General features: G+C 42.0%; 1 protein-coding gene across 1 annotated transcript in view; it reads left to right on the forward strand.

Annotated features, from left to right (window-relative positions):
• Window positions 1-23,529, forward strand: part of map4k5 (mitogen-activated protein kinase kinase kinase kinase 5) — an 89,096-nt gene that overhangs the window by 45,666 nt on the left and 19,901 nt on the right. The window contains exons 15-25 of the mRNA XM_055158754.1: window positions 3,506-3,564; window positions 4,898-4,965; window positions 9,025-9,069; window positions 9,152-9,194; window positions 10,341-10,545; window positions 12,305-12,390; window positions 13,896-13,937; window positions 14,812-14,896; window positions 16,001-16,080; window positions 17,190-17,250; window positions 22,617-22,731. Of these exons, the coding sequence (XP_055014729.1) occupies window positions 3,506-3,564; window positions 4,898-4,965; window positions 9,025-9,069; window positions 9,152-9,194; window positions 10,341-10,545; window positions 12,305-12,390; window positions 13,896-13,937; window positions 14,812-14,896; window positions 16,001-16,080; window positions 17,190-17,250; window positions 22,617-22,731 (889 nt within the window). The remainder of the gene's footprint in view (window positions 1-3,505; window positions 3,565-4,897; window positions 4,966-9,024; window positions 9,070-9,151; window positions 9,195-10,340; window positions 10,546-12,304; window positions 12,391-13,895; window positions 13,938-14,811; window positions 14,897-16,000; window positions 16,081-17,189; window positions 17,251-22,616; window positions 22,732-23,529) is intronic.

Consider the following 23,529-nt stretch of genomic DNA (forward strand, 5'->3'; position numbering starts at 1 on the left):
AGCCGCAAGCAGCATCTCTCCGTCTCCGTGTGACTGTGGCTTTGGGTTTTCACCGAGCCCATAAACTAAACACATAAAGTCACACACCCTGGAGATGCTGATGCGCCGACGCCGATAAACGTGGGCACTTTATGACGTCGCCGTGGCAACGCTCGTGAGTGTCGCCCGCTGACCTCCCGTTGACCTCCGTTATAAACACGGCCCAGGTCCGTCTGCGGGGGGTTGCTGGGAAACTGCTGCACAGTTTTCTGTCCTGCGCACAAGAATATTTCTGAAAGCTTTCGTACTCCATAACGACGCTTCATTACAGGTCAGATCTGTGGAGAGGCGTCCTGCTCACAGAAGAATGATTGTGTTTTTGAGCAGCAAAACGGAAACACCCGTGATGAATAAACGCTGAATAAAAATGTTTAAAGTCAAAACATGGAACATTCCCGGTAAATCAATGACTCCCTCCACCTGAAAAGTTCCACGGTGCAGCTTTAAACGTAACAGTATGTGGGTTTATTAGTGGGCTGTTTCCGCGTGAGCCGCTGTGATCACACGACGCTCTGAAACGTTAAACCTGCTGCGTTTTCTGCTCTAGATCCTGAAACAGTCTCTCTTTGTTTCACTCGAGCGGATTACAGCCGACTGTTCCGCTCGCAAACACAAAACACTCCGGTCCACCTTGTGATGTCATCGTGTGGTGACACAGGAAGTGCTCCGGTGTGTTTTTAAACTCCACAAACCTCATCGGGATCGTTTCAGCGCTGGAGTTTCTTTACTGATCTCCACTGAACTAAAAGCTTGGCCAAATTTAAAATATAAACACTTAAATCTATTAGAAAATGACTTAAAAGCAGTGAAATTATCTTTTTTACTTGACACTTCTCTTAAAATAAACGACCTGTAGACGAGAATGAAGCGTCTCAGAACGAGTAAGTCAATATTAAATCTGAAAACAACATGAAAAACTTAATTTAAGTTTTAAAATCTTGGCAAGATCAGAGAAATTTGCAGTGTTTAAAGGAGCTGTTCACTTGAAAACTACCACTTCATGACATCACGAGGTGGGACAGAGCGTTTGGAGCTTTGGCGATGTAAACAAACTACTCAAACAAACACAACTCCAGCTCTGTGTTTGAGGAGGAAACATTAGAACACGACTTAAACCTCACAGGAGTCGGTTTTGTGTCACGTAGAAACTTTAATCCCTGATTCTGGAAACACTTTGGACCTTCTCTGTTTATTTTAATCCATATTTAGATTCATAAATAACTTAAAGACGCACTGTGTGACTTTTCTACTTCCTGCGTGTCTCCGTGGTGATGTCATTGCTTTTCCTTTTTTCTCCACACTGACATTAAACCTAAACCTACAGTATCTGTGTTTACAAAGTTGAAAAAGCTGCGAAACTCAAAAAGAACAAAATAATTCATAATAACTCAGCTTTTTCAACTTGGTATTGGAGACCTGAGTGTTTGGTTCCTGCACTGAAGATGCTGAAAGGAAAAGTTTTGTAGTAAAGTGTCTCTTCTGCCCCCTAAAGTCAGACCTGTATTTAGTTTATTCAGTTACGTTTCTTTTGATTGTCCGTAAAGACCTCGAAAAACACAGATTCTGGCTCGCCTCTCCGCTGGTACGACCCGTAACTTTGCCTCGGGATGGTGCGTGGAGATAGATGAATGTAAAGCCATACTGTGGAAAATTCTAGGCAAAGTATCAACATCTCCACGGAGACGTAAAATCAAAAATCTTTGTCACAGCTGCAGACGTCTGGGTTGATTTGGAGAGTTAGTTTTTACCTGTGGCTCTGTTTCGCTCAGGTGTGGCTCAGGGTTTTTCTATTATTTTATCTAAAACGTCTCCAGACTTTTTCGTCCTGTGAGCTGCTTTTACAAAACGAAAAGACCTGAGAGCTTCTGTAGTTTTAACAATCACAAGAAACGGAACAAATATAAGAAGAGCCACAGTGAGTCTCAGGCTCCGTTCAGTCTGCAGGGTTTAAAGCTGAATTCAGATTTTTTTGGTGAAATCTGATTTTTGTTGCGAGGTCGTTCACATTTCCAGTTAAATGTGACGTGTGTGTGACTCCAGTGTGAACGTTAAACGCCCCAAAAGTGTCACACATGAACATCGAGACACGACGACGTCACACACAGCGAGTGTGCTCAGGGTTTTTTAGATACGATATTCAAATAAGGTTCCCATAATTTTGCTAAATCTTTTCGTTTTCCCTTTGTTATAAATGTGGATCTTTCTGAAAGTTCCTTAATCCTCTGTTTTGTTGAAGGGGGCTTCAATATTTTTTCAGTTCAAGGCGATGGTTCTTCTGGTGTGTAATAATCCAAACTCCAGTCATTTTTCTTTTTTTTTATTTATTGTCTGTCATAAACCTTCTGGATATTTTCCCAATCCCACAGTTTTGCACTCAGAGGAATCTTTACATTAAATATTCCTGTCAGATATGTTATAATTTATAATCTCTTTCCAAAATATTTGAACTGCTGAGGATTCACAGAGACGGTGTAGAAGAGTTTCTTTATGATGACCACATTTAGTAAAACGTTTTCTGGTGAATTTCTCCTTTTGTCTTGAATTCTACCTCGATGACTGAGGAATTTTCCAGGTTTTTAAAATTTCCACACCTTTTCTCTTTAGTTCAGTAGAGATTTACAACTCCAGGACTGAAATGATCGAAATTATTCTAAACACAGTGGAGCACGTCCTTCCTGCACAGAACCGTTTCTTTCTGTGTGTTTGACAGAAGAACTTGTGATAAATGTGCAGGTTTGTGTGTTTTAAATTTGCGTGAATGAAGCAAAACACAACTCCAGGTTTGTGTGTGACGAGGAAACCACATGAAAACACAAAAAATAGTTTAATCTTGGCTGAATTTCAAAACACAAAACATGAATGAACCAAATAATTAACCAGAAAAAGACAAAAATATCTCTTTATTCCTTTTGTTGTTCTTGGAGATTGCAGCAGACTAAGACACACTTGAGTTTTAATTATAGAATTTATACTATAATTTTATCTATTTTTCACATGTTCCAACTCAAATAAAAGTTTTTGTTGCTTCTAAAACAAGAAAATTCACAAAGTCGGATGGTGTCACCAGTGACTAAATGAAGTGAAGTGTGTGTGTGTGTGTGTGTGTGTGTGTGTGTGTGTTTGTGTGTGTGTGTGTATTCGTGCATTTGTGTTGCTCCAGGTAGAAAAGCGCTCGACCTAAACCTGCGTGTCTGGAGCGTCACTGCCCCCTGGTGTCTGTAAAATGAAGTGGAAAAACTGTTCACTGTACATTTTCACTCGCCAAAAAAAACAGTTTATTCTCCAAACCTTTAAAATCCTGCTCTGTTTTTGAGGAAAGAACATTAGAACATTGATTTACTGTAATTTAGGAGCTTTAATAATAATTAAACGACGTGTCTTAAACTCCAAAAACGTTTAAATAATCAGATTTTGAGTTTTTTTTCTCTGTTCTGTCTCTAAACTGTTTTATTTTTCTCTTTTCCAGCCGATAAGTTGGAGTTCCATCCGCCCATTCGCAAAGAGACCGAGGCACATTCAGAGATGGTAACGTTTTGTCAACTCCTTATTATGTCTCAAAAAAAATATAATCACTCTTTTAAAATAAACGTTTAACTCAAAACACGATCCAATATGTAATTTAAAAACGAGATGTGACTGTACGACTAGAAAAAATGGGATTTATTTGAGTTGTAAATGAGGTGAAAGTTTTATTTTTTCACCAGTACGACCAAAAAACTGAAATGAAATGAAAGCTGCACTGTGTAACTTTGTGGTTGTGGGTCCGTCACCTGCTTGTTTCCATGGAGACGTCACTGCTCTGTCTGGAATGTTCCACAGTGTGACATTAAGCAGCTCTGACTAAAAAGATTTACCAGATTTTTTGGACTATAAGTGGCTTTTTTTTCATGGTTTGGTTGTTTTCTGCGACTTAAACTCAGGTGTGATTTATTTATTCAAATTATATCGTTTCACAAGTTTGTTATTTTCCCCCTGACGGCCTCCAGGGGGCGCTCTGGGTCTGTGTGTCAGTGTCTGCTGCTCCTCTCACTCCTGAACCTCTGAAAATGTTCAATTTAAACATCAACTTACAAAGACTGAACACAAACGCCCCTAAAAACAAAATCATGTTCTGCAGATTTCAAGCTGCAAGTCGTGAAATCTGCAGCTGAAAAAATAATAATCGAGCAGAAAGAAAGAAAATGTTGGTTTACAAAGTTTTTAATAACCTCGCTCCACCTCTACAGGAGTTTGTGAAAAGAAATTCACATCGCACAAGAGCAGCTCTAGAGGCTCTAGAGGCTCCAGAGGCTCTAGAGGCGTTTAGGAAAAGCTTTTGGACAGTTTTCTTTAGTTTATCGAGCAGCTCAAACGTGGAACACAGAGAAACTGCTCATGGACGAGATCTTTAAACACTGCAGCGTTTTCTAAAACTTTAAAACACGATGTTTAATGGACAAATATGTCTCCAGGTTTAACCAAGAGAAACTTAAACTTTGCCAAATGTATTGATCCACAGGGAAATGATTTGGACACAGAGTCACACGTCACAATAAAATATAACAAAGAGTGAAAATATAAACACTAATAATAAATTCTAAATAAATTCTAGCAAAAAAGAGCAGGAGACGAATAAGACATAATTATATATAAATGTAAATGTACAAGTCAAAATAAAATAAAACTTGTGAGGGATGAGGGAGAGCGGAGGAGACTCGAACTGAAATGAAGAAAATGAAAAAAGTTTGACGTCCAGAGTCAGAGGAACAAGTTCACAGACGACTGCAGAGTTGAGTTAGAAAAGTGACACAGTGCAGCTTTATTTTGTGTTAAATTATGTGTTTTCTCAGTTTTTTTTTTGTTTTTTTTGTTTTTTTAGGATGTGAATAAAGAAAACGACTTCTCTTCAGCCTGGAGTCCGTTTGCAGAAGGAGGAATTTCCTCCAGGTAAAACAGAGACTCAGAGTTTAAGTCTGACTCCACATGATCCTCCAGACGACAGAATCAAACCTGCTCTGTGTGTTTGTTCTGTGTGTTTTGTGTTTCACTCTCTGCACTTGTGTAAATCTCTTCATGTTCTCCAGTCTAACCCAGCTGCATGTTACACTCTACTCCTGTTATTTATTTATTTATTTATTTGTTTGTTTGTTGATCGATCAGTGAGCGCGTTTACATCGAGCGTTCGAGTGTCCCGGTTCTTGTCGGGTTTTGGAAGTGTCTCCTGGATTTTAAGGAGCATCATTTGCCCAACTTTTTGAAAATCAATCTGTATCTAGTATCTTTTTTTACACTTGTCAAAGTAAAGTTCCAGGAGAAATTTCATGAAATTCTCTTCATGCAACTGGATCCACCAAACCTCTGGAGTTTAACGTCTGTGGCCTTAAATCTGAGCTGAAACATCAGTTTTTTTAATAACATCCTTATTCTTTCTGGAAACTTGGGTTTACCAAACTCTGAGTCGCACCTGTCACAGGGACGCACCTGTCACTGAGTCGCACCTGTCACTGAGACGCACCTGTCACTGAGACGCACCCGTCACTGAGACGCACCCGTCACTGAGACGCACCCGTCACTGACGCACCCGTCACTGAGCACCCGTCACTGAGACGCACCCGTCACTCACTGAGACGCACCCGTCACTGACCCGTCACTGAGCCGCACCTGTCACTGAGCCGCACCCGTCACTGAGTTGCACCTGTCACTGGGCCGCACCTGTCATTGAGTTGCACCTGCCACTGAGTCGCACCTGTCATTGAGTCGCACCTGTCACTGAGCCGCACCTGTCATTGAGTCGCACCTGTCACTGGGTCGCACCTGTCACTGGGTCGCACCTGTCACTAAGCCGCACCCGTCACTGAGACGCACCCGTCACTGAGACGCACCCGTCACTGAGACGCACCCGTCACTGAGTTGCACCTGTCACTGAGACGCACCTGTCACTGAGTCGCACCTGTCACTGAGACGCACCTGTCACTGAGTCGCTCTGGTAACATCACTTCCTCCACTTTTTTCTACAGTCTCTGATCTCTACAGAAACAACAAACTTTGTTTCTCATTTTATCTTTGGACTTTGTGGATTTTGGAGAATTATGAAAAAAACACTAAAAATCTTGACAAAATGATCATATCTTAGAAAGTTATGAAGATAAAGATATGAAGTTTGTACCAAAAGATGCACAACAGCAACATTTATATTCAACTGTCACAGACACTATGGACCTGAAAGGAATATTTTTAAAGTTATTTGAGAAAAACTGATGTTTCACCTGGAGCCTGATGCAGCTTCAGAGTCTTGGTGAACCCAGTAGATTTTATTCAACTGAGCCAAATATTCCACAGATTTTCTTTTAAGTGGTTTTAAAAATTGGTACAAGTTGAATTTCTGACATTGGAGTAAATGATGCAGCTGATGCACATGTCAGTGTCTCGCTGATGAGAAACCAGGAAACTCTCAAGTCCAGTTTATGTTCGTGCGTCAGATCGTCTGCGTCGAGCCTCCTCCACAGAACGTCTGCGTCTGCGTCTGCGTCGACCAGCGTGCACCTCAGAACTTCTGTAAGTACGTGTGGAAGTGACACAGACAACAGGAAAGCGACGCACATTCACTCTACAAACATTTCAGGTTTTCCGCTTCCCGATTCATTTTGTTACACGAACTCCAGGTTTAACTCGTCGCCTCCTGGTGTTGTGGAGGTGAATTACTTTGATGCAGATCCATAAATCAAAAACTGACGGCGACAAAGCGACTGCAGCAGAGTGCGATGAGTCGACGCAGAATTATAATTCGGCCTTCAGAGAGTTTTTCAGAGTTTTTCAGAGTTTTTCAGAGTTTTTCAGAGTTTTTCAGAGTTTTTCAGAGTTTTTCAGAGTTTTTCAGAGTTTTTCAGAGTTTTTCAGAGAGTTTTCAGGACACTGGTCTGGAGACGCAGCTGGAGAAGAGACGACTCAGAACAATTATTATAGAATTAAAAAAAACCTGAAGCTTTGTCCTCGTCCCTTTGTTTGTTTTGTTTTGTCCTGCTGTAACTTCACTTACACTGTATTAACACATTATTTACTTTCAAAGCTGCACTGTGGAACTTTACTGGTTCAAGGTCCGTCACCTGCTGGTTTCTACGGAGACGTCACTGCTCTGGAATGTTCCCCAGTGTGACTTTAATCAGCTCGACTTTACATTTATTCAGTTACAGGAGGCATTTAGAGTCAAAAATCCCTCGAAAAACAGACCTTGTGACTGTGAACGAGGTCGAATACTTTGAAAAGTGTTTGACGGAGCCTCCACCAGAAAAGTTCCCCAGTGCGGCTTTAACCAGAGCCTTGTTTTGCACGCTGCTGTTTTGTTTTTTTTGCTTTGACTCTTTATTTTCTCTCCTCTCTCACCTCTGTGTCGTCCGCCGCCGTCGTCTGTCCTTTCAAGGAGTCTTCTCAAAAGTGTTGAGGACGAATTGTTCCAACGGTAAAACTAACACGGCGTCCTGCACCTGACCTCTGACCCCTGACCCCTTAACGACCTCTGACCTCCACACACTTCGCTCTCACACGCCTCCGTCAGCTCATGTGCTGCTGGAGAAGCTGCTCAAATAGAAATCAAAAATGTCTTCAAACTAAATCTAAGTTCTGGGGCTTTGTGTTTTTTCTTGATAATCTGAGCTGAAGGTTTGGGGTTTGATTCCCGCTTTGACTCGTGCCTGCTGTTGCTGTGTCCTTGAGCATTACACTTTCTCATCTGCCTTTTGCCTTTGTGTGGTTCTGACTTAATCCTTTCTCCACCTGTATGTCGGGTCGGTGGGTCACGAGGCGTTTTTCATTCTGGTTTGTGTTTGTTGCTCTGAAACGTGCGTCCTGACTGAGCAGGCTCGCCTCTCCACAGACCTGACTCATTTGGCCTAGAGGAGAGCTGCCTCCTCCTGCTTGTTTCCATGGAAATGTTTTCCTTTAGATAATGTTCCACAGTGTAGTGTCTGTCTCCTTGGAGAAGTTTGGCTTTAACTTTTCCATTTCCATGAAAGCAAGAAGGTCAGAAGGTCAGAAATGATCACTAACAACTACTGTACTTTATTGTACTTTACTGTGCTTTGCTGTACTTTATTGTACTTTATTGTACTGTACTATTGTATTTTCTTGGATTATTGTAAAATCTCATGAACAAAAAGACATTTAGAGTTTCAAAAGTCTTGACCTGTGGGACTCAAACAGGAGATTCTAAACCAAAGCCGTTCATTTGGTCGTCTTATGTGTTTTAACTTCATGGATTCATTTTTATTTAAAGACAGTAAAGTGTATTTATCTTGTTGACGTGTTTCGACTGCTGATTGAACGTGACAGATGAAACATGTCGACAAGATAAATAAACTTTACTGTATCATCTTTAAAAAAACAACCCAAGAAGTGAAAACAGGAGTTACTTTAAACTAAACTCTAAATATATCCAGTATATGGTGTTTTAATCACAAAATTTGAGTCTTTATGGTCAAAAATGTATAAAAATGAGCATGTCGTGCTCCAGTGGCCTCTGGGGTTTCAGGTACTACATGACATCACACAGCACTGATCACAGATGTTAGAAAGAGCAGAGTCGATACCTGTTAAACCACAAATCACACCGTTTGTTATAACCCCAGACCCCACCCCTCCTCCCCTCCCCTCCTCCTCAGACCCCGCCCCTCCTCCCCTTTAGGCCCCTCCCACTTTAGCCTCTCTATCTGAATCATGATTACAGGCGGAGTTTAGATGTTTAGTGCCGTTTTAAACCTGTGAAGCTCCTCCCCCATGACCTCACCTGTCGTTAGCCCCGCCCACACCTGTCGTCTGTCACGTCTCCGTCTTACGTCGCTTGTTATTGCTCTCCCCGTCGCTCCCTCGGGCTCCTGTGATGATCCCCTCTCCTCCCCAGAGTCCAGTTTTCCGTCTCTCCTCAGACCAAATCGTCATAAACATTTGTTCCGTAATTTTCCCCCGGAGACGACCATGACTCTGATCTTCCACCGTCTGTCTGTTGTTTTCCAGCGGACACGTGGCTCCTCTGGAAGACGCCTTTGAAGATGTGGAAATGTAAGAGCTCAGCAGGTTCAGGTCGACTCTTCGGTCTCTTTAATTGGGGCGGTGCTAAAAATAATCTCGTGTTTTTTTGCAGATCGACTCTGAAACCCGGAGTTCCCCCTCCACTGCCCCCAAAGGTACGGACTTAACTGGTCTCACCAAACCTCATTAGAACATCGTTAGGAAAATCATCAGCTAAGCTCTTTGTGTGTCTTATTAAACCAGGGACTACAGCACGTTTATCTCTATTTATAAAGTATTTACTCGAGTATAAGTATCACCAGATTAAAAATGTGTCATGAAGAAGAAAAAAACACGGTTGGGCGTCCGTCACCTGCTCGTTTCCATGGAGACGTCATTGTTCTCCCAGGAATGTTCCACAGTGTGACTTTAAACAGCTCGACTTTACATTTATTCAATTATAGATGGATTTAGAGCTCAAAAAAAGGATTGAATCAAGACCAAACCAGGACTAAAACTGGTCTAAACCGGGACCAAACCAGGACCAAACCAGGACTAAAACTGGTCTAAACCTGGACCAAACTAGGACCAAACCAGGACTAAAACTGGTCTAAACCGGGACCAAACTGGGACCAAACCAGGACCAAATTAGGACCAAACCAGGACTAAAACTGGTCTAAACCGGGACCAAACTAGGACCAAACCAGGACTAAAACTGGTCTAAACCGGGAAACCAAACCAGGACTAAAACCAAGACCAAACCAGGACCAAACTTAGGACCAAACCAGGACTAAAACTGGTCTAAACCGGGACCAAACTGGGACCAAACCAGGACCAAAACAAACAGGACTAAAACAGGAAAACCGGGAAAACTGGAACTAAACCGGGACTAAAACTGGGACCAAAAACCAAACCAGGACCAAACTAGGACCAAACCTAAAACTAAAACTTAAAAAACTGGACTAAACCAAACTACCAGGCCAAAAACTGGGAACCCAAACCAGGACCAAACCAGGACTAAAAAAACTGGTCTAAAACTGGGAACCAAACCGGGACCAAACTAGGACCAAACCAGGACTAAAACTGGTCTAAACTTTGGCTAAACCAGAGCCAAATCAGGATTAAACCAGGAATTAAAACTGGTCTAAACCAAAGGACCAAACCCAAAAGACTAAACCAGGACTAAACCAGGACTAAAACTGGACTAAAACTGAGCTCTAGATTTCATTGTTGGTGTTTATTTTCTGAATCCATCACAGACGATTTTAATGAAACTTTTATAAAATCCATCGTTAAAACTCTGATTCTCTTTTTTCTTTCAGCCTCGCTTGAGTTCGTCGGACGACGTGGGTCTGAACGACGAGCGCTCTCTGACGGTGAAGAGGTTTCCAAGCTCCGAGAACGGTCCTGGCCCGACGGCACGAAGGAAATCCACCCCGGAGCAGGGACACAAAGCGGAGAACCAGCCGGACTATCTGTCTGTGAGCGTGAGCAGCCCCGGGATCCTGTCGCACTCCTCAGACCCCGGTGAGGAAACAAACGCACGCTTTAAAACCAAACTTTATATCACGAGGTTTTAATCACTTTCATTTTATTTATATAAAACTTTAAAAACAACCAACGTGCTTCACATAAAAGTTAACGACAACAAACGACAGTAAAACACCAAGATGTTCTGTCGAGTCTGAAATGCCCGGGAGAAGAGGAGAGTGTTGGTGTTATATTTAAAGATTTACTTCAACATTTTACTTTTTTTTTCCTCCCAGTTTGGCTGTTTTTTTTTTTAGGGTTCATCACGCTGGGGAATTTTATAACTGTTCCCTAATAACTCTTTTGTCACATTAGTAAAAAAATAAAATAAAATAAAAAATAAATAAAATACAATAAAATAATAAAATAAAATAAATAAATAAAATAATAATAGTAAAAACCTAAAATTAATACAAAATGTAAAAAAAGAAGGTAAAATAAAATAAATAAATAAATATAATACAATAAAACATTAATAAATAACAATATAAATATACTGTATATATACAATATAAATACAAATAACAAATAAGTTGAATAAAAATAAATTAATGCAATAAACAAATAACATAAATAAAATGAATTTATTAAATTAAATCAATAAATTAAGAAAACAAAATAAAAAGAATTAATACAACATGTTCAAATAAAAAAATACAATACAGTACAAATAAAAATAAATTAATAAAATAAATAACATAAATAAATAAATTAATTATAAAAATACTAATAAGAAAAATACAATTAATACAGAATTTTTTTAAATCTCTAGCAACCATTGAGTACACTGGGCCCAAACTCCTCTCATGTACACAGAACTTATTATTTGACAAATAAAATGAAAAGAAAACTTTTATTTTGTTGAAATCATGTGAGAAGTGTCAGAAAAATTTGTTTCTTTTGTGTAAATTGCGTCAAACTTTTGGACAGAATTTTCCCGGTGTGATGTCATCAGTCTGGGACTCTCCACCTCCTGTTGTTTTTTCATATTTTTCAAGCTTTTTTCACAAATTTCTTTTTGATTTGTGTAAAACTATAATTTATATTTACGTTTTATCCCAACACATTAAGTCAAAATTTTAGAAACATTAAACCTGTCACATGTATTTTTATCCCAAATGAAACAGTTTTGCAGTCACAGTGATGCTAAAAACAACTAACATCCTAACAGCGCACTTCCTGTAAATAATTCCTTTAAATTTTTTTCACTACAAACTTTGCAATTGATTTAGATTTTGTTGTTTTCTTGCAAGCTCTCTGTAAAACCAAACACACAGGTAAGAACACACAGTTTGTTTCTCTAATGTCGCTTTTCTTCAGTTACACACTGTGGGAATTACAGGGTTGCAACGCCAAAGTAACAGCACAAAGTCTGAAACATTCAAGTTGAAGGAGGTTTAAAGGTGCACTGTGTAACTTTTCTGCTCACCTGCTTGTTTCTGTGGAGATGTTACATGATGGAAAAGTTACAGAATGCAGCTTTAAAACCAAACATGTTTAAAATGTGTTTAAATGTGTTTAAATGTGTTTAAATGTGTTTAAAATGTGTTTAAATGTGTTTAAATGTGTTTAAAATGTGTTTAAATGTGTTTTAAATGTGTTTAAAACGTGTTTAAATGTGTTTAAAATGTGTTTAAACGTGTTTAAAATGTGTTTAAAATGTGTTTAAATGTGTTTAAAATGTGTTTAAAATGTGTTTAAATGTGTTTAAAATGTGTTTAAAATGTGTTTAAATGTGTTTAAATGTGTGTTTCAGACAACGACTCGGACGACACTGTGAACGGAGACGGACCTCGACCTGCTCAGAGCCGACAGCACCGCAGAGACAAGAAGGACTTCCCCGTGAGTTTGAACTTCTCTTCTCCAACACTTTATCTCTGATCTTTGACGCTTTAAAAATCCTGGATCTGAAGTTTTGCTCCACATTTCACAAATAAAAATCACACAGTTTGGATCAAAACTAGAAGAGCAGAGTCTGATGTTTGAGCGACTGGTTTTACTGGAGACAGGAAACATCTGACGCTGTGGTGTGTCCCAGTCCAACCTGAGCCCAGTAGAAGTTCTAAATATTTGTGCTGTTGGGTTTTCACGCTCTAGAGCAGACGAGTCCAACTCAAACTCACACAGGCCAAAATTAAAAACTGGGACTAAGTCGTGGACCAAACTAAATATTTATTGAAACATTTCAACAACATCTGCAGGTTTTCTCTTTGCAGATCTGTAATGTCAAAATGACAAAAGTTAGTTCTGAAGAACTGAAGAAGCAGTTTGGACGAGCTGCGAAACGTTTGTCCAGTCGACAAACTGAATTTTTTTCTACCTGGACGACTGAGAGATTCTTCACTTTTTTTAGTAAAATAAATGTTTAATAAAAGTTTTGCTTAAACACTGAATCCAGAACAAACAGAATATAAAATAAGAACAACATTTTAAATAAATAAATTCTCTGTCTGTGTGCGGCTGCTGCTCTGACACAGATTTGATTTGATCTCACGGGACAAATATAATTATTTGATGGGCCTGAGTTTGACATCTCTGCTCCAGTGTGGTTTTGGTCAGAGGAACCAACGACACAGATCGACAGCCTCACTTCTGTCAGTCTGCCCCAGGGCGGCTGTGGCTGCAGTAGTTTACACCTCAGAGTGTGGAGAGAAAGAAGAACAACTCACCAAAGTGTAAAAGAGACTGAAGTTCTGTTTAAGACCAGGACATTATTATTTTCTTTAGATGATTGACGAGGCTCCAGCTTCTCCTGGTCCTGATTCTCCTGCAGGAAACTGAGGGAAGAAGTTTACAAATCCAGAGTTAATTTAGTTTAAGAGACTAAAACAGAAAGAGACTAAACAAAGAAGAAAAGCAGGAAAGACGAAGGGCAGGAGAAAAAGTGTAGAAAACACACACCACACACACACACACACACAACAACACACACACACACACACACTTTATTTTAGTTCAGTGGATTCAGACAGATTCTCTTTAAACTGAACCTGTAGATCAGGAATCTCCAACTTTTTTTCTCCTGAGTTTTTTTACCAAACAAAAATATCAGAGAACTGAAGAGTTCAAATAAGAGCCTGTGTGTGTCCTCTGCTGTTTTATGGTGTGTGTTTGTTTTTATGGTGTGTGTTTGTTTTTATGGTGTGTGTTTGTTTTTATGGTGTGTGTTTGTTTTTATGGTGTGTGTTTGTGTTTTTATGGTGTGTGTTTGTGTTTTTATGGTGTGTGTTTGTGTTTTTATGGTGTGTGTTTGTGTTTTTATGGTGTGTGTTTGTGTTTTTGATGTTGTGTTTCCTGTATGTTTTCCGGTGTGTGTTTTTTACGGACTGTTTCCTGTGTGTTTGTAGAAACCGGCCATCAACGGACTTCCTCCCACTCCCAAAGTCCTGGTGAGCTCCTCCTCCTGTCACTGCTGCTGCTGGAAACACTGGGGTTTTACATTTTCATTTGTGGTCACGAAGTCCCAACATCTGAGAGTTTAACCTCGGTTTAACCTCGGTTTAACCTCGGTTTAACCTCGGTTTAACCTCGGTTTAACCTCGGTTTAACCTCAGTTTAACCTCGGTTTAACCTCAGTTTAACCTCGGTTTAACCTCAGTTTAACCTCAGTTTAACCTCAGTTTAACCTCAGTTTAACCTCAGTTTAACCTCGGTTTAACCTCGGTTTAATCTCAGTTTAACCTCAGTTTAACCTCAGTTTAACCTCGGTTTAACCTCAGTTTAACCCGACTGGAACCACGAGATTAAAGACCGAGACCAAACGAACCCAAACTAACCCCAACAAACCCCTGAACCTGAACAAGAATCACACAGACAAGAGCTGTTGAGTTTGGGAAGCACATGGGACGACAAGATTATACCAGGACCCAAACATGGACCAAACATGGACCAAACATGGACCAAACCAGGACTAAAACCTGGACTAAAACCTGGACTAAAACCTGGACTAAAACCCGGACTAAAACCCGGACTAAACCCGGACTAAACCCGGACTAAACCCGGACTAAACCCGGACTAAACCCGGACTAAACTGGACTAAACCAGGACTAAACCAGGACTAGAGGTGGACGTGACTGAACCAATAATAAAAGTTCTAAATTGTTCTAAGAAAAAGTCTAAATTTGATCTAAAATGTGACTAAAACTAAACCAAATCTAAACCATTATTATATTTTTTAATTATTATTATTAATATTAAACTTAAAATGAAAGTTCATTATTACAGGAATAATAAAAAGAATCTGTTTTTGTGTCCGTGTTTCAGATGGGGGCGTGTTTCTCTAAAGTGTTCGACGGGTGTCCACTCAAAATCAACTGTGCCACGTCCTGGATCCACCCCGACACAAAAGGTAAACGACAGGAACAAACGGTAAACGACAGGAACAAACGGTAGACGACAGGGAACAAACGGTAAACGACAGGACAAACGGTAAACGACAGGAACAAACGGTAGACGGCAGGAACAAACGGTAGACGGCAGGAACAAACGGTAAACGACAGGAACAAACGGTAAACGAGAGACACACAAAAGGTAAACGGCAGGGACAAACGGTAAACGACAGGGACAAAAGGTAAACAACAGGGACAAAAGGTAAACGAGAGGAATTCGTGTGTTATTTGTTCATTCATTTTTCAAAACAAAACCAAAAATAAGAAAACAAATAAACAACGGTTTTCTTCATTATTTGTCTCCAAAACCAAAATGAAAAAACAGATAATGATTTGTTTTTTTTCAGTTTTTGATTTTGTGTTTAAATGAAAAATGGGAAAAAAAAAGATAACGACGCGACTTCAGTGACTGTGATGTCGGAGTGAACCAGGACTGATCCAGGTCCGGGACTGAGACCGGGACTGAGACCGGGACTGAGACCGGGACTGAGACCGGGACTGAGACCGGGACTGAGACCGGGACTGAGACCGGGACTGAGACCGGGACTGAGACCGGGACGAGACCGGAGGGTCAGAGTCCACAGCAGGACTGGAGCTCGAAGCTGAGGCTCAAACCCTGCGGAGGCTCGGAGTCAAGGCTCAGAGTCCGCCCTGGTCCCGGTCACAGTCCCGGTCCCGGTCTGGTCCCGGTCTGGTCCTGGACCTGGACCTGGTTCAGTCCTGGTTCAGTCTGTATTCGGTGCAAAAGTCCGACATCTCAGTCACTGAAGTCACGTAAACAGGAAACGGTCGTTATCAGATTTTTCCATTTTTCATTTAAACACAAAATCGAAAACTGAAAAAACAAATCATTATCTGTTTTTTCATTTTGGTTTTAGAGACAAATAATGAAGAAAACTGTTGTTTTTTTTCATTTTTTTATTTTTGGTTTTATATTGAAAAACAAATGAACGACATAAACATGACAGAAGTCTGTCCGGCTCCCACAGTTACAGTTTGTTTCAAGTTGAAAAAGTTAGAATCATGTTTTTAGTTTCTGACTGGTGTTTTCCGTGTTCTTCCAGATCAGTATCTGATCTTTGGGACGGAGGACGGGATCTACACTTTAAATCTGAACGAGCTGCATGAAGCCACCATGGAGCAGGTAACACACTTTAACATGAAGAATATTAAAGAAGAAACTACAGACCATCACACAGACTTTTACTGTTGTATTTTCTGTGAACACTAATCACAACCGTTCTTTCTCTCCTCTTTCTACTCTCCCTTTCCTTCTCTCTTTACTTCTCTCCTTCTGTCTGTCTCTTCTCCTCTTCCTTTCTGTCGCATCTCTCTTCTTTCTCTCCCTTTCCCTCTTTCTCTCTTGCTCCTCTTTCTATCCCTTTCTGTCTCTCTTACTCTCTCTTTTCCTCTCGCTTTCTCTCCCTCTCTTTGTTTTATCCTCTCTCCTCTCCCTCTCTTTCTCTTCTCCTTTCCTTTTCTCACTCTCTCTCTCTCTCATCCTCTTTCTCCTCTCCCTTTCCTTCTGTCTTTCCTTCCCTCCTTCTATCTGTCTCTTCTCCTCTCCCTTCCTCTCGCTCTTTCTTCTCTTTCCTCCTTTCCCTCTGTATCTCTTACTCCCTTCTTTTCCTCTCCCTTTCCCTCTGTTTCCTCATCTCCCTCACTCTCTCTTCTCCTCTCCCTTTCACTCACTCTTTCTCTCTTCTTTCTCTCCCTCTCTTTGTTTTATCCTCCCTCCTCTCCCTTTCTCTCTTTCCTCATCTCCCTCTTTCTCTTCTCCTTTCCTTTTCTCACTCTCTCACTCATCCTCTCACTTTCCTTCTGTCTTTCCTTCTCTCCTTCTATCTGTCTCTTCTCCTCTCCATTTCTCTCACTCTTCTCTTTCCTTCTCTTTCCTCCTTTCCCTCTTTTTCTCTTACTCTCTCTCTTTCCTCTCCCTTTCATTCTGTTTCCTCATCTCCCTCACTCTCTCTTCTCCTCTCCCCTTCTCTCTCTCTCTCTCTCTTTTCTTTCTCTCCCTCTCTTTCTCTTATCCTCTCTACTCTCCCTTTCCTTCTCTTTCTCTTCACCTTTCCTTTTCTCTCTGTCTCTCTCTCACTTTTATCCTCTCTCCTCTTCCTTTCCTTCTGCCTTCTGTCTTTCCTCCTCGTTTTCTCTCCTTTATCTCTCCCTTTCTGTCTCTCTCTTTCCTCCGTTCACTCTTTCTCTCTCTTCTTCTCCTCTTCTCTTCTCTCTTCTTTTCTCTGTGTTCAGTTGTTTCCTCGTCGTTGCACTTGGCTGTACATCATCAACAACAACCTCATGTCTCTCTCAGGTACAACTCCTATTTATAAAACTCTATATTTATACACACACACACACACACACACACTGTACACACACACACACACACACACAAACCCTACAGGTGTGCGTACGTGTGTGTGTGTGTGTGTTTGTGTGGAGCTGTGACAGAAATAAACGGGTTTGTTGTCGTTATAAATCAATGTGCTCGTGTGTTATCTGCCCTCTGTCTCACACACACACACACACACACACACACTCTGTTACACACACACTCACACACACTCTCACACTCTGTCTCTTTGTCCCTATAGCCGCGTGACTCGGGTCTTTGTCCGTGTGCGAGTTTAGACGATGACGAACGACTTTACCTACAGAATAATGGCGTTGGTTTCCGTGGAGACCAGCTGTAGACGCAGATAAACACGTCCGACGCCGCGACACGACACGACACGATGCGCTTTTAACACGAGCTCGTAAAGATATTTTTATCTTCAGAAACAAAACGGCAGCTGACAAAAATAACACGCCTCTGTTTCTGATTTAGAACAATTACTGTAAATAGTTTTGTAAAATGGAGCCACGACGTCAGAGTTTAACCTCCAGACCTGAAATATGATTTATTTAATCATGTAGAACTTTACAACCATGAAAGATGGAATAGAAAGAGAGTTTTTCCCTTTTAAAAGCTGAGAGTTTTGTCTTTCTGATCATATTTCCGCTGTGTGATGATGTAGAGAAAACAAGTGTCCAATATGAACTTTGTTTTAGTCCAAACTCAGTGGCTCCGTCCATTTTGATTGATCCAAACTTTACCAAAAAGTGAAGTGAGTCAAACTGGTCGATGTTCTGAGCCTGGAGGTGGACCCGTGTAGAGCGTCTGGTGACCACAGGCCAAAGGACAAACACAGAGCTCCAGACCTCACGGAGCTGAAGCAGACGCCACCCGATCACACTGTGTGGACAACCTGCTCCACAGGCTGAGTTTTCTCTCTCAAGTCCAAGATTAGTCCTGGTTTAGTCCTGGTTTAGTCCTGGTCACATAATAACATGATTCTGCATCATTTTGAGTAAAAAAAAACATCAAATATTAGTGATTTTTCCTGGGCTGGCGCCTTAATGTTTCTACTGAAAGTGAGTTGGTTTATAAAAAAAAAATTTAAAAAAATGCAATCTGTGGCCCTGTTCACACTAGTGTGTTTGTTGGTCCAGATGTGATGGGGACTGGTGTGACTCCTGAAAACTCTGATACTCTGATGTGTGTCTGTCATCGTCAACGCATTCACCACAAAACACTAAGACACACAATATGTGTCCATTCACATAAACATGTGTCTGTGTGCACCACCTGCACACGTATAATGTGTGAAAAGTTTCACATGAACCAACAACACGACAGAAACACAGAACAGACTGAGCATCAGCAGAACACCCCTCTGTCACACAGAGAGAACACCCCTCTGTCACACAGAGAGAACACCCCTCTGTCACACAGAGAGAACACCCCTCTGACACAGAGAGAACACCCCTCTGTCACAGAGAGAACACCCCTCTGTCACAGAGAAAACCCCTCTCACAGAGAGAACACCCCTCTGTCACAGAGAGAACACCCTCTGTCACAGACAGAGAACACCCCTCTGTCACAGAGAGAACACCCCTCTGTCACAGAGAGAACACCCCTCTGACACAGAGAGAACACCCCTCTGACACAGAGAGAACACCCCTCTGACACAGAGAGAACACCCCTCTGTCACAGAGAGAACACCCCTCTGACACAGAGAGAACACCCCTCTGTCACAGAGAGAACACCCCTCTGTCACAGAGAGAACACCCCTCTGACACAGAGAGAACACCCCTCTGACACAGAGAGAACACCCCTCTGTCACAGAGAGAACACCCCTCTGTCACAGAGAGAGAACACCCTCTGTCACAGAGAGAACACCCCTCTGAACACAGAGAGAACACCCCTCTGACACAGAGAGAACACCCCTCTGACACACAGAGAGAACACCCCTCTGACACAGAGAGAACACCCTCTGTCACAGAGAGAGAACACCCCTCTGTCACAGAGAGAACACCCCTCTGTCACACAGAGAGAACACCCTCTGACACACAGAGAGAACACCCCTCTGTCACAGAGAGAGAACACCCCTCTGTCACAGAGAGAACACCCCTCTGACACACAGAGAGAACACCCCTCTGACACACAGAGAGAACACCCTCTGTCACACAGAGAGAGAACACCCCTCTGTCACAGAGAGAACACCCCTCTGTCACAGAGAGAACACCCCTCTGAACACACAGAGAGAACACCCCTCTGTCACAGAGAGAACACCCCTCTGTCACACAGAGAGAACACCCTCTGACACACAGAGAGAAACCCCTCTGTCACAGAGAGAACACCCCTCTGACACAGAGAGAAACACCCCTCTGACACAGAGAGAACACCCCTCTCACAGAGAGACACACAGAGAGAACACCCCTCTGACACACAGAGAGAACACCCCTCTGACACAGAGAGAACACCCCTCTGTCACAGAGAGAACACCCCTCTGACACAGAGAGAACACCCCTCTGTCACAGAGAGAACACCCCTCTGACACAGAGAGAACACCCCTCTGTCACACAGAGAGAACACCCCTCTGACACACAGAGAGAACACCCCTCTGTCACAGAGAGAACACCTCTCACAGAGAGAACACCCCTCTGTCACAGAGAGAACACCCCTCTGACACAGAGAGAGAACACCCCTCTGTCACAGAGAGAGAACACCCCTCTGACACAGAGAGAACACCCCTCTGTCACACAGAGAACACCCCTCTGACACAGAGAGAACACCCCTCTGACACAGAGAGAACACCCCTCTGACACAGAGAGAACACCCCTCTGACACAGAGAGAACACCCCTCTGTCACAGAGAGAACACCCCTCTGACACACAGAGAGAACACCCCTCTGTCACAGAGAGAACACCCCTCTGTCACAGAGAGAACACCCCTCTGACACAGAGAGAACACCCCTCTGACACAGAGAGAACACCCCTCTGTCACACAGAGAACACCCCTCTGACACAGAAGAACACCCTCTGTCACAGAGAGAACACCCCTCTGACACAGAGAGAACACCCCTCTGTCACAGAGAACAGAGAGAACACCCCTCTGACACAGAGAGAACACCCTCTGTCACAGAGAGAGAACACCCCTCTGACACAGAGAGAACACCCCTCTCTGTCACAGAGAGAACACCCCTCTGACACAGAGAGAACACCCCTCTGTCACACAGAGAGAACACCCCTCTGACACAGAGAGAACACCCCTCTGACACAGAGAGAGAACACCCCTCTGTCACAGAGAGAACACCCCTCTGTCACAGAGAGAACACCCCTCTGTCACAGAGAGAACACCCCTCTGACACAGAGAGAACACCCCTCTGACACAGAGAACACCCCTCTGACACAGAGAACACCCCTCTGTCACAGAGAGAACACCCCTCTGACACAGAGAGAACACCCCTCTGACACAGAGAGAACACTCAGATTCCACTGAGTCCAACACAAACTGAACCACATCAGACACAAGAAACAACTGTTTTTATCAGACACATTAGTTTATGTAAATGAGTCATGTGGATTTAATTTTTGTGTCTGTAAAAAGTAAACAAATGTGCTGAAACTGTGTAGACAGAGAAAACTCACAGACACAGAGATGACGAGTGTGGACGCAGATCGTTTTCAGTGTAACATGTCTGTGTGTACTTCAGCATGTCAAGTTGAGTATTTGACTTTTGAGGTGCAGGTGGATGACGAACCTCCACTTATGATAATAATCCCCACGACAGAACTGGAGATGAAACCTCCACCCCACAAAGTTACACAGTGGAGCTTTAAGTGAAAAAAAAAAGAATCCAAGTAAAATAAAGCTGCTACAGACAGAGCAGAGTGTGACGGTCCAGCTCCTCTCCATGTTCACACTCTTCACACTCTTCACACTCCTGACACTTTCTGTAGTGAAGCTCGTGATGTTTGTGTTTGACCCTGTGACCTCTGACCTCTGACCTGTGACCTGTGTTCTCTCTTTGTGTCCTGCTCTCGGTGCTTCACTGATACTAACGGCCTCATCAGAAGGTAATCCTCCATCATCACAGCCTTCCTGTTTTTACCCTCACCACGTCTAACACGCCTCACCTACTTTCACTTTCACTTTCACTCCAACAACTGCAGACACTTTATAAAAATCTTCTACTGTAACAGACTCATTAACATCTAACGACTGCAATTAACTAACTCCATAATATAGTTTAGTCCTGGTTTATTCTAATTACTACTAAAGTGTTTTTGTAAATATTATTCCTTAAGATTGATTTTATTTTAGTTTACCCTCTAATTTATTTAGTCTAGATTTAGTCCTGATATAGTCCATGTTTCGTGCCTGGTTTAGTTCTTATTTAATCCTGGTTTAGTCCATGTTTTTTAGTCCTGGTTTAGACCTGGTTTAGTCCTGGTTTAGTCCGGATCTAATCCTGGTTTAGGCCCTGGTTTAAGCAATGGTTTAGTCCTGGTTTACACCTGGTTTAGTCTTGTTTACCCTTTAGTTTAGTCCTGGTTTAGTCCGGATCTAGTCCTGGTTTACCTTCTAGTTTAGTCTAAATTTAGTCCCTGGTTTAGTTCTTGTTTAGTCCTAATGTAGTCCTGGTTTAAACCGTGGTTTAGTCCCGGTTTAGTCCCTGGTCTAATCTTGTTTACCCTCTAGTTTAGTCTAGATTTAGTCCATGTTTAGGCTTTGGTTTAGTCCTGGTTTCAGTCCTGGTCCTGTTTCAGTCCTGGTTTAGACCTGGTTTAGACCTGGTTTAGTCCTGGTTTAGTCCTGGTTTCCTGGTTTCCTGGTTCAGTCCTGGTTTCAGTCCTGGTTTAGTCCTGGTTTAGTCCAGTCCTGGTTCAGACCTGGTTCAGACCTGGTTCAGTCCTGGTTTAGTCCTGGTTCAGTCCTGGTTCAGTCCTGGTTCAGTCCTGGTTTAGTCCAGTGAGCAGAGGGAGAGTTTTGTAAATATTATCCCTCTGTTTTTATTTTTATTTTATTTTAGTTCAGTTCAATTTTAGTTTATTAATATATAAAAATTACAAATATTTGAGTAATTAATAAAAACATGATTAGAGATCCTGCGTTAGAACACTACACATGTGTAGTCTTCAGTCTTGTTTATCTTATTTATCCGTGTTTTAGTTTTAGTTTTTAGTCTCATAAGTTTTTAGTTTTTCCCTGTAACCCTCCAGAACCGTCTCCTCAAGCTTTGAATGTTTTTGCTTTTAGTTTCTTGCTTCTGTTTTTCACATTTTTGCTCCGTCATATTTAAAGTTTTGAATGAAAAGTTTGTTAAACGTTTGTCTTTTGTCTTGTGGCAGGTAAAACGTTCCAGCTTTATTCACATAACCTCATCGGTCTGTTCGAGCAGCTCAAGAAACCAGGACTCGCCGCTCAGTTTCAGACGCACCGTTTCCCCGACAAAATCCTGCCCAGGTGAGAACTAAACCAGGACTGAACCAGGACTAAACCAGGACTAAACCAGGACTAAAACAGGACTGAACCAGGACTAAACCAGGACTAAAACCAGACTGAAACAGGACTGAACCAGGACTAAAACAGGACTAACAGGACTGAACCAGGACTAAACCAGGACTAAAACAGGACTAAACAGGACTGAACCAGGACTGAACCAGGACTAAACCAGGACTAAAACCAGGACTAAACCAGGACTAAAACAGGACTAAACCAGGACTGAACCAGGACTGAACCAGACTGAACCAGGACTAAACCAGGACTAAACCAGGACTAAAACACTAAAACAGGACTGAACAGGACTAAACAGGACTAAAACAGGACTAAAACAGGACTGAACCAGGACTGAACCAGGACTAAACCAGGACTGAACCAGGAAAACCAGGACTAAACCAGGACAAAACAGGACTAAAACCAGGACTGAACCAGGACTGAACCAGGACTAAACCAGGACTAAACCAGGACTAAACCAGGACTGAACCAGGACTGAACAGGAACCAGGACTAAACCAGGACTAAACCAGGACTAAACCAGGACTAAACCAGGACTGAAACCAGGACTGAACCAGGACTAAACCAGGACTAAACCAGGACTAAAACAGGTCTAAAACAGGACTGAACCAGGACTGAACCAGGACTAAACCAGGACTAAACCAGGACTAAAACAGGTCTAAAACAGGACTAAAACAGACTAAACCAGGACTGAACCAGGACTAAACCAGGACTGAACCAGGACTAAACCAGGACTAAACCAGGACTA

The sequence above is a fragment of the Boleophthalmus pectinirostris genome, unplaced genomic scaffold (assembly GCF_026225935.1).
Source record: "Boleophthalmus pectinirostris isolate CB_2022bp ecotype Guang Dong unplaced genomic scaffold, ASM2622593v1 HiC_scaffold_10, whole genome shotgun sequence".
In the NCBI taxonomy this organism is placed as follows: domain Eukaryota; kingdom Metazoa; phylum Chordata; class Actinopteri; order Gobiiformes; family Gobiidae; genus Boleophthalmus; species Boleophthalmus pectinirostris.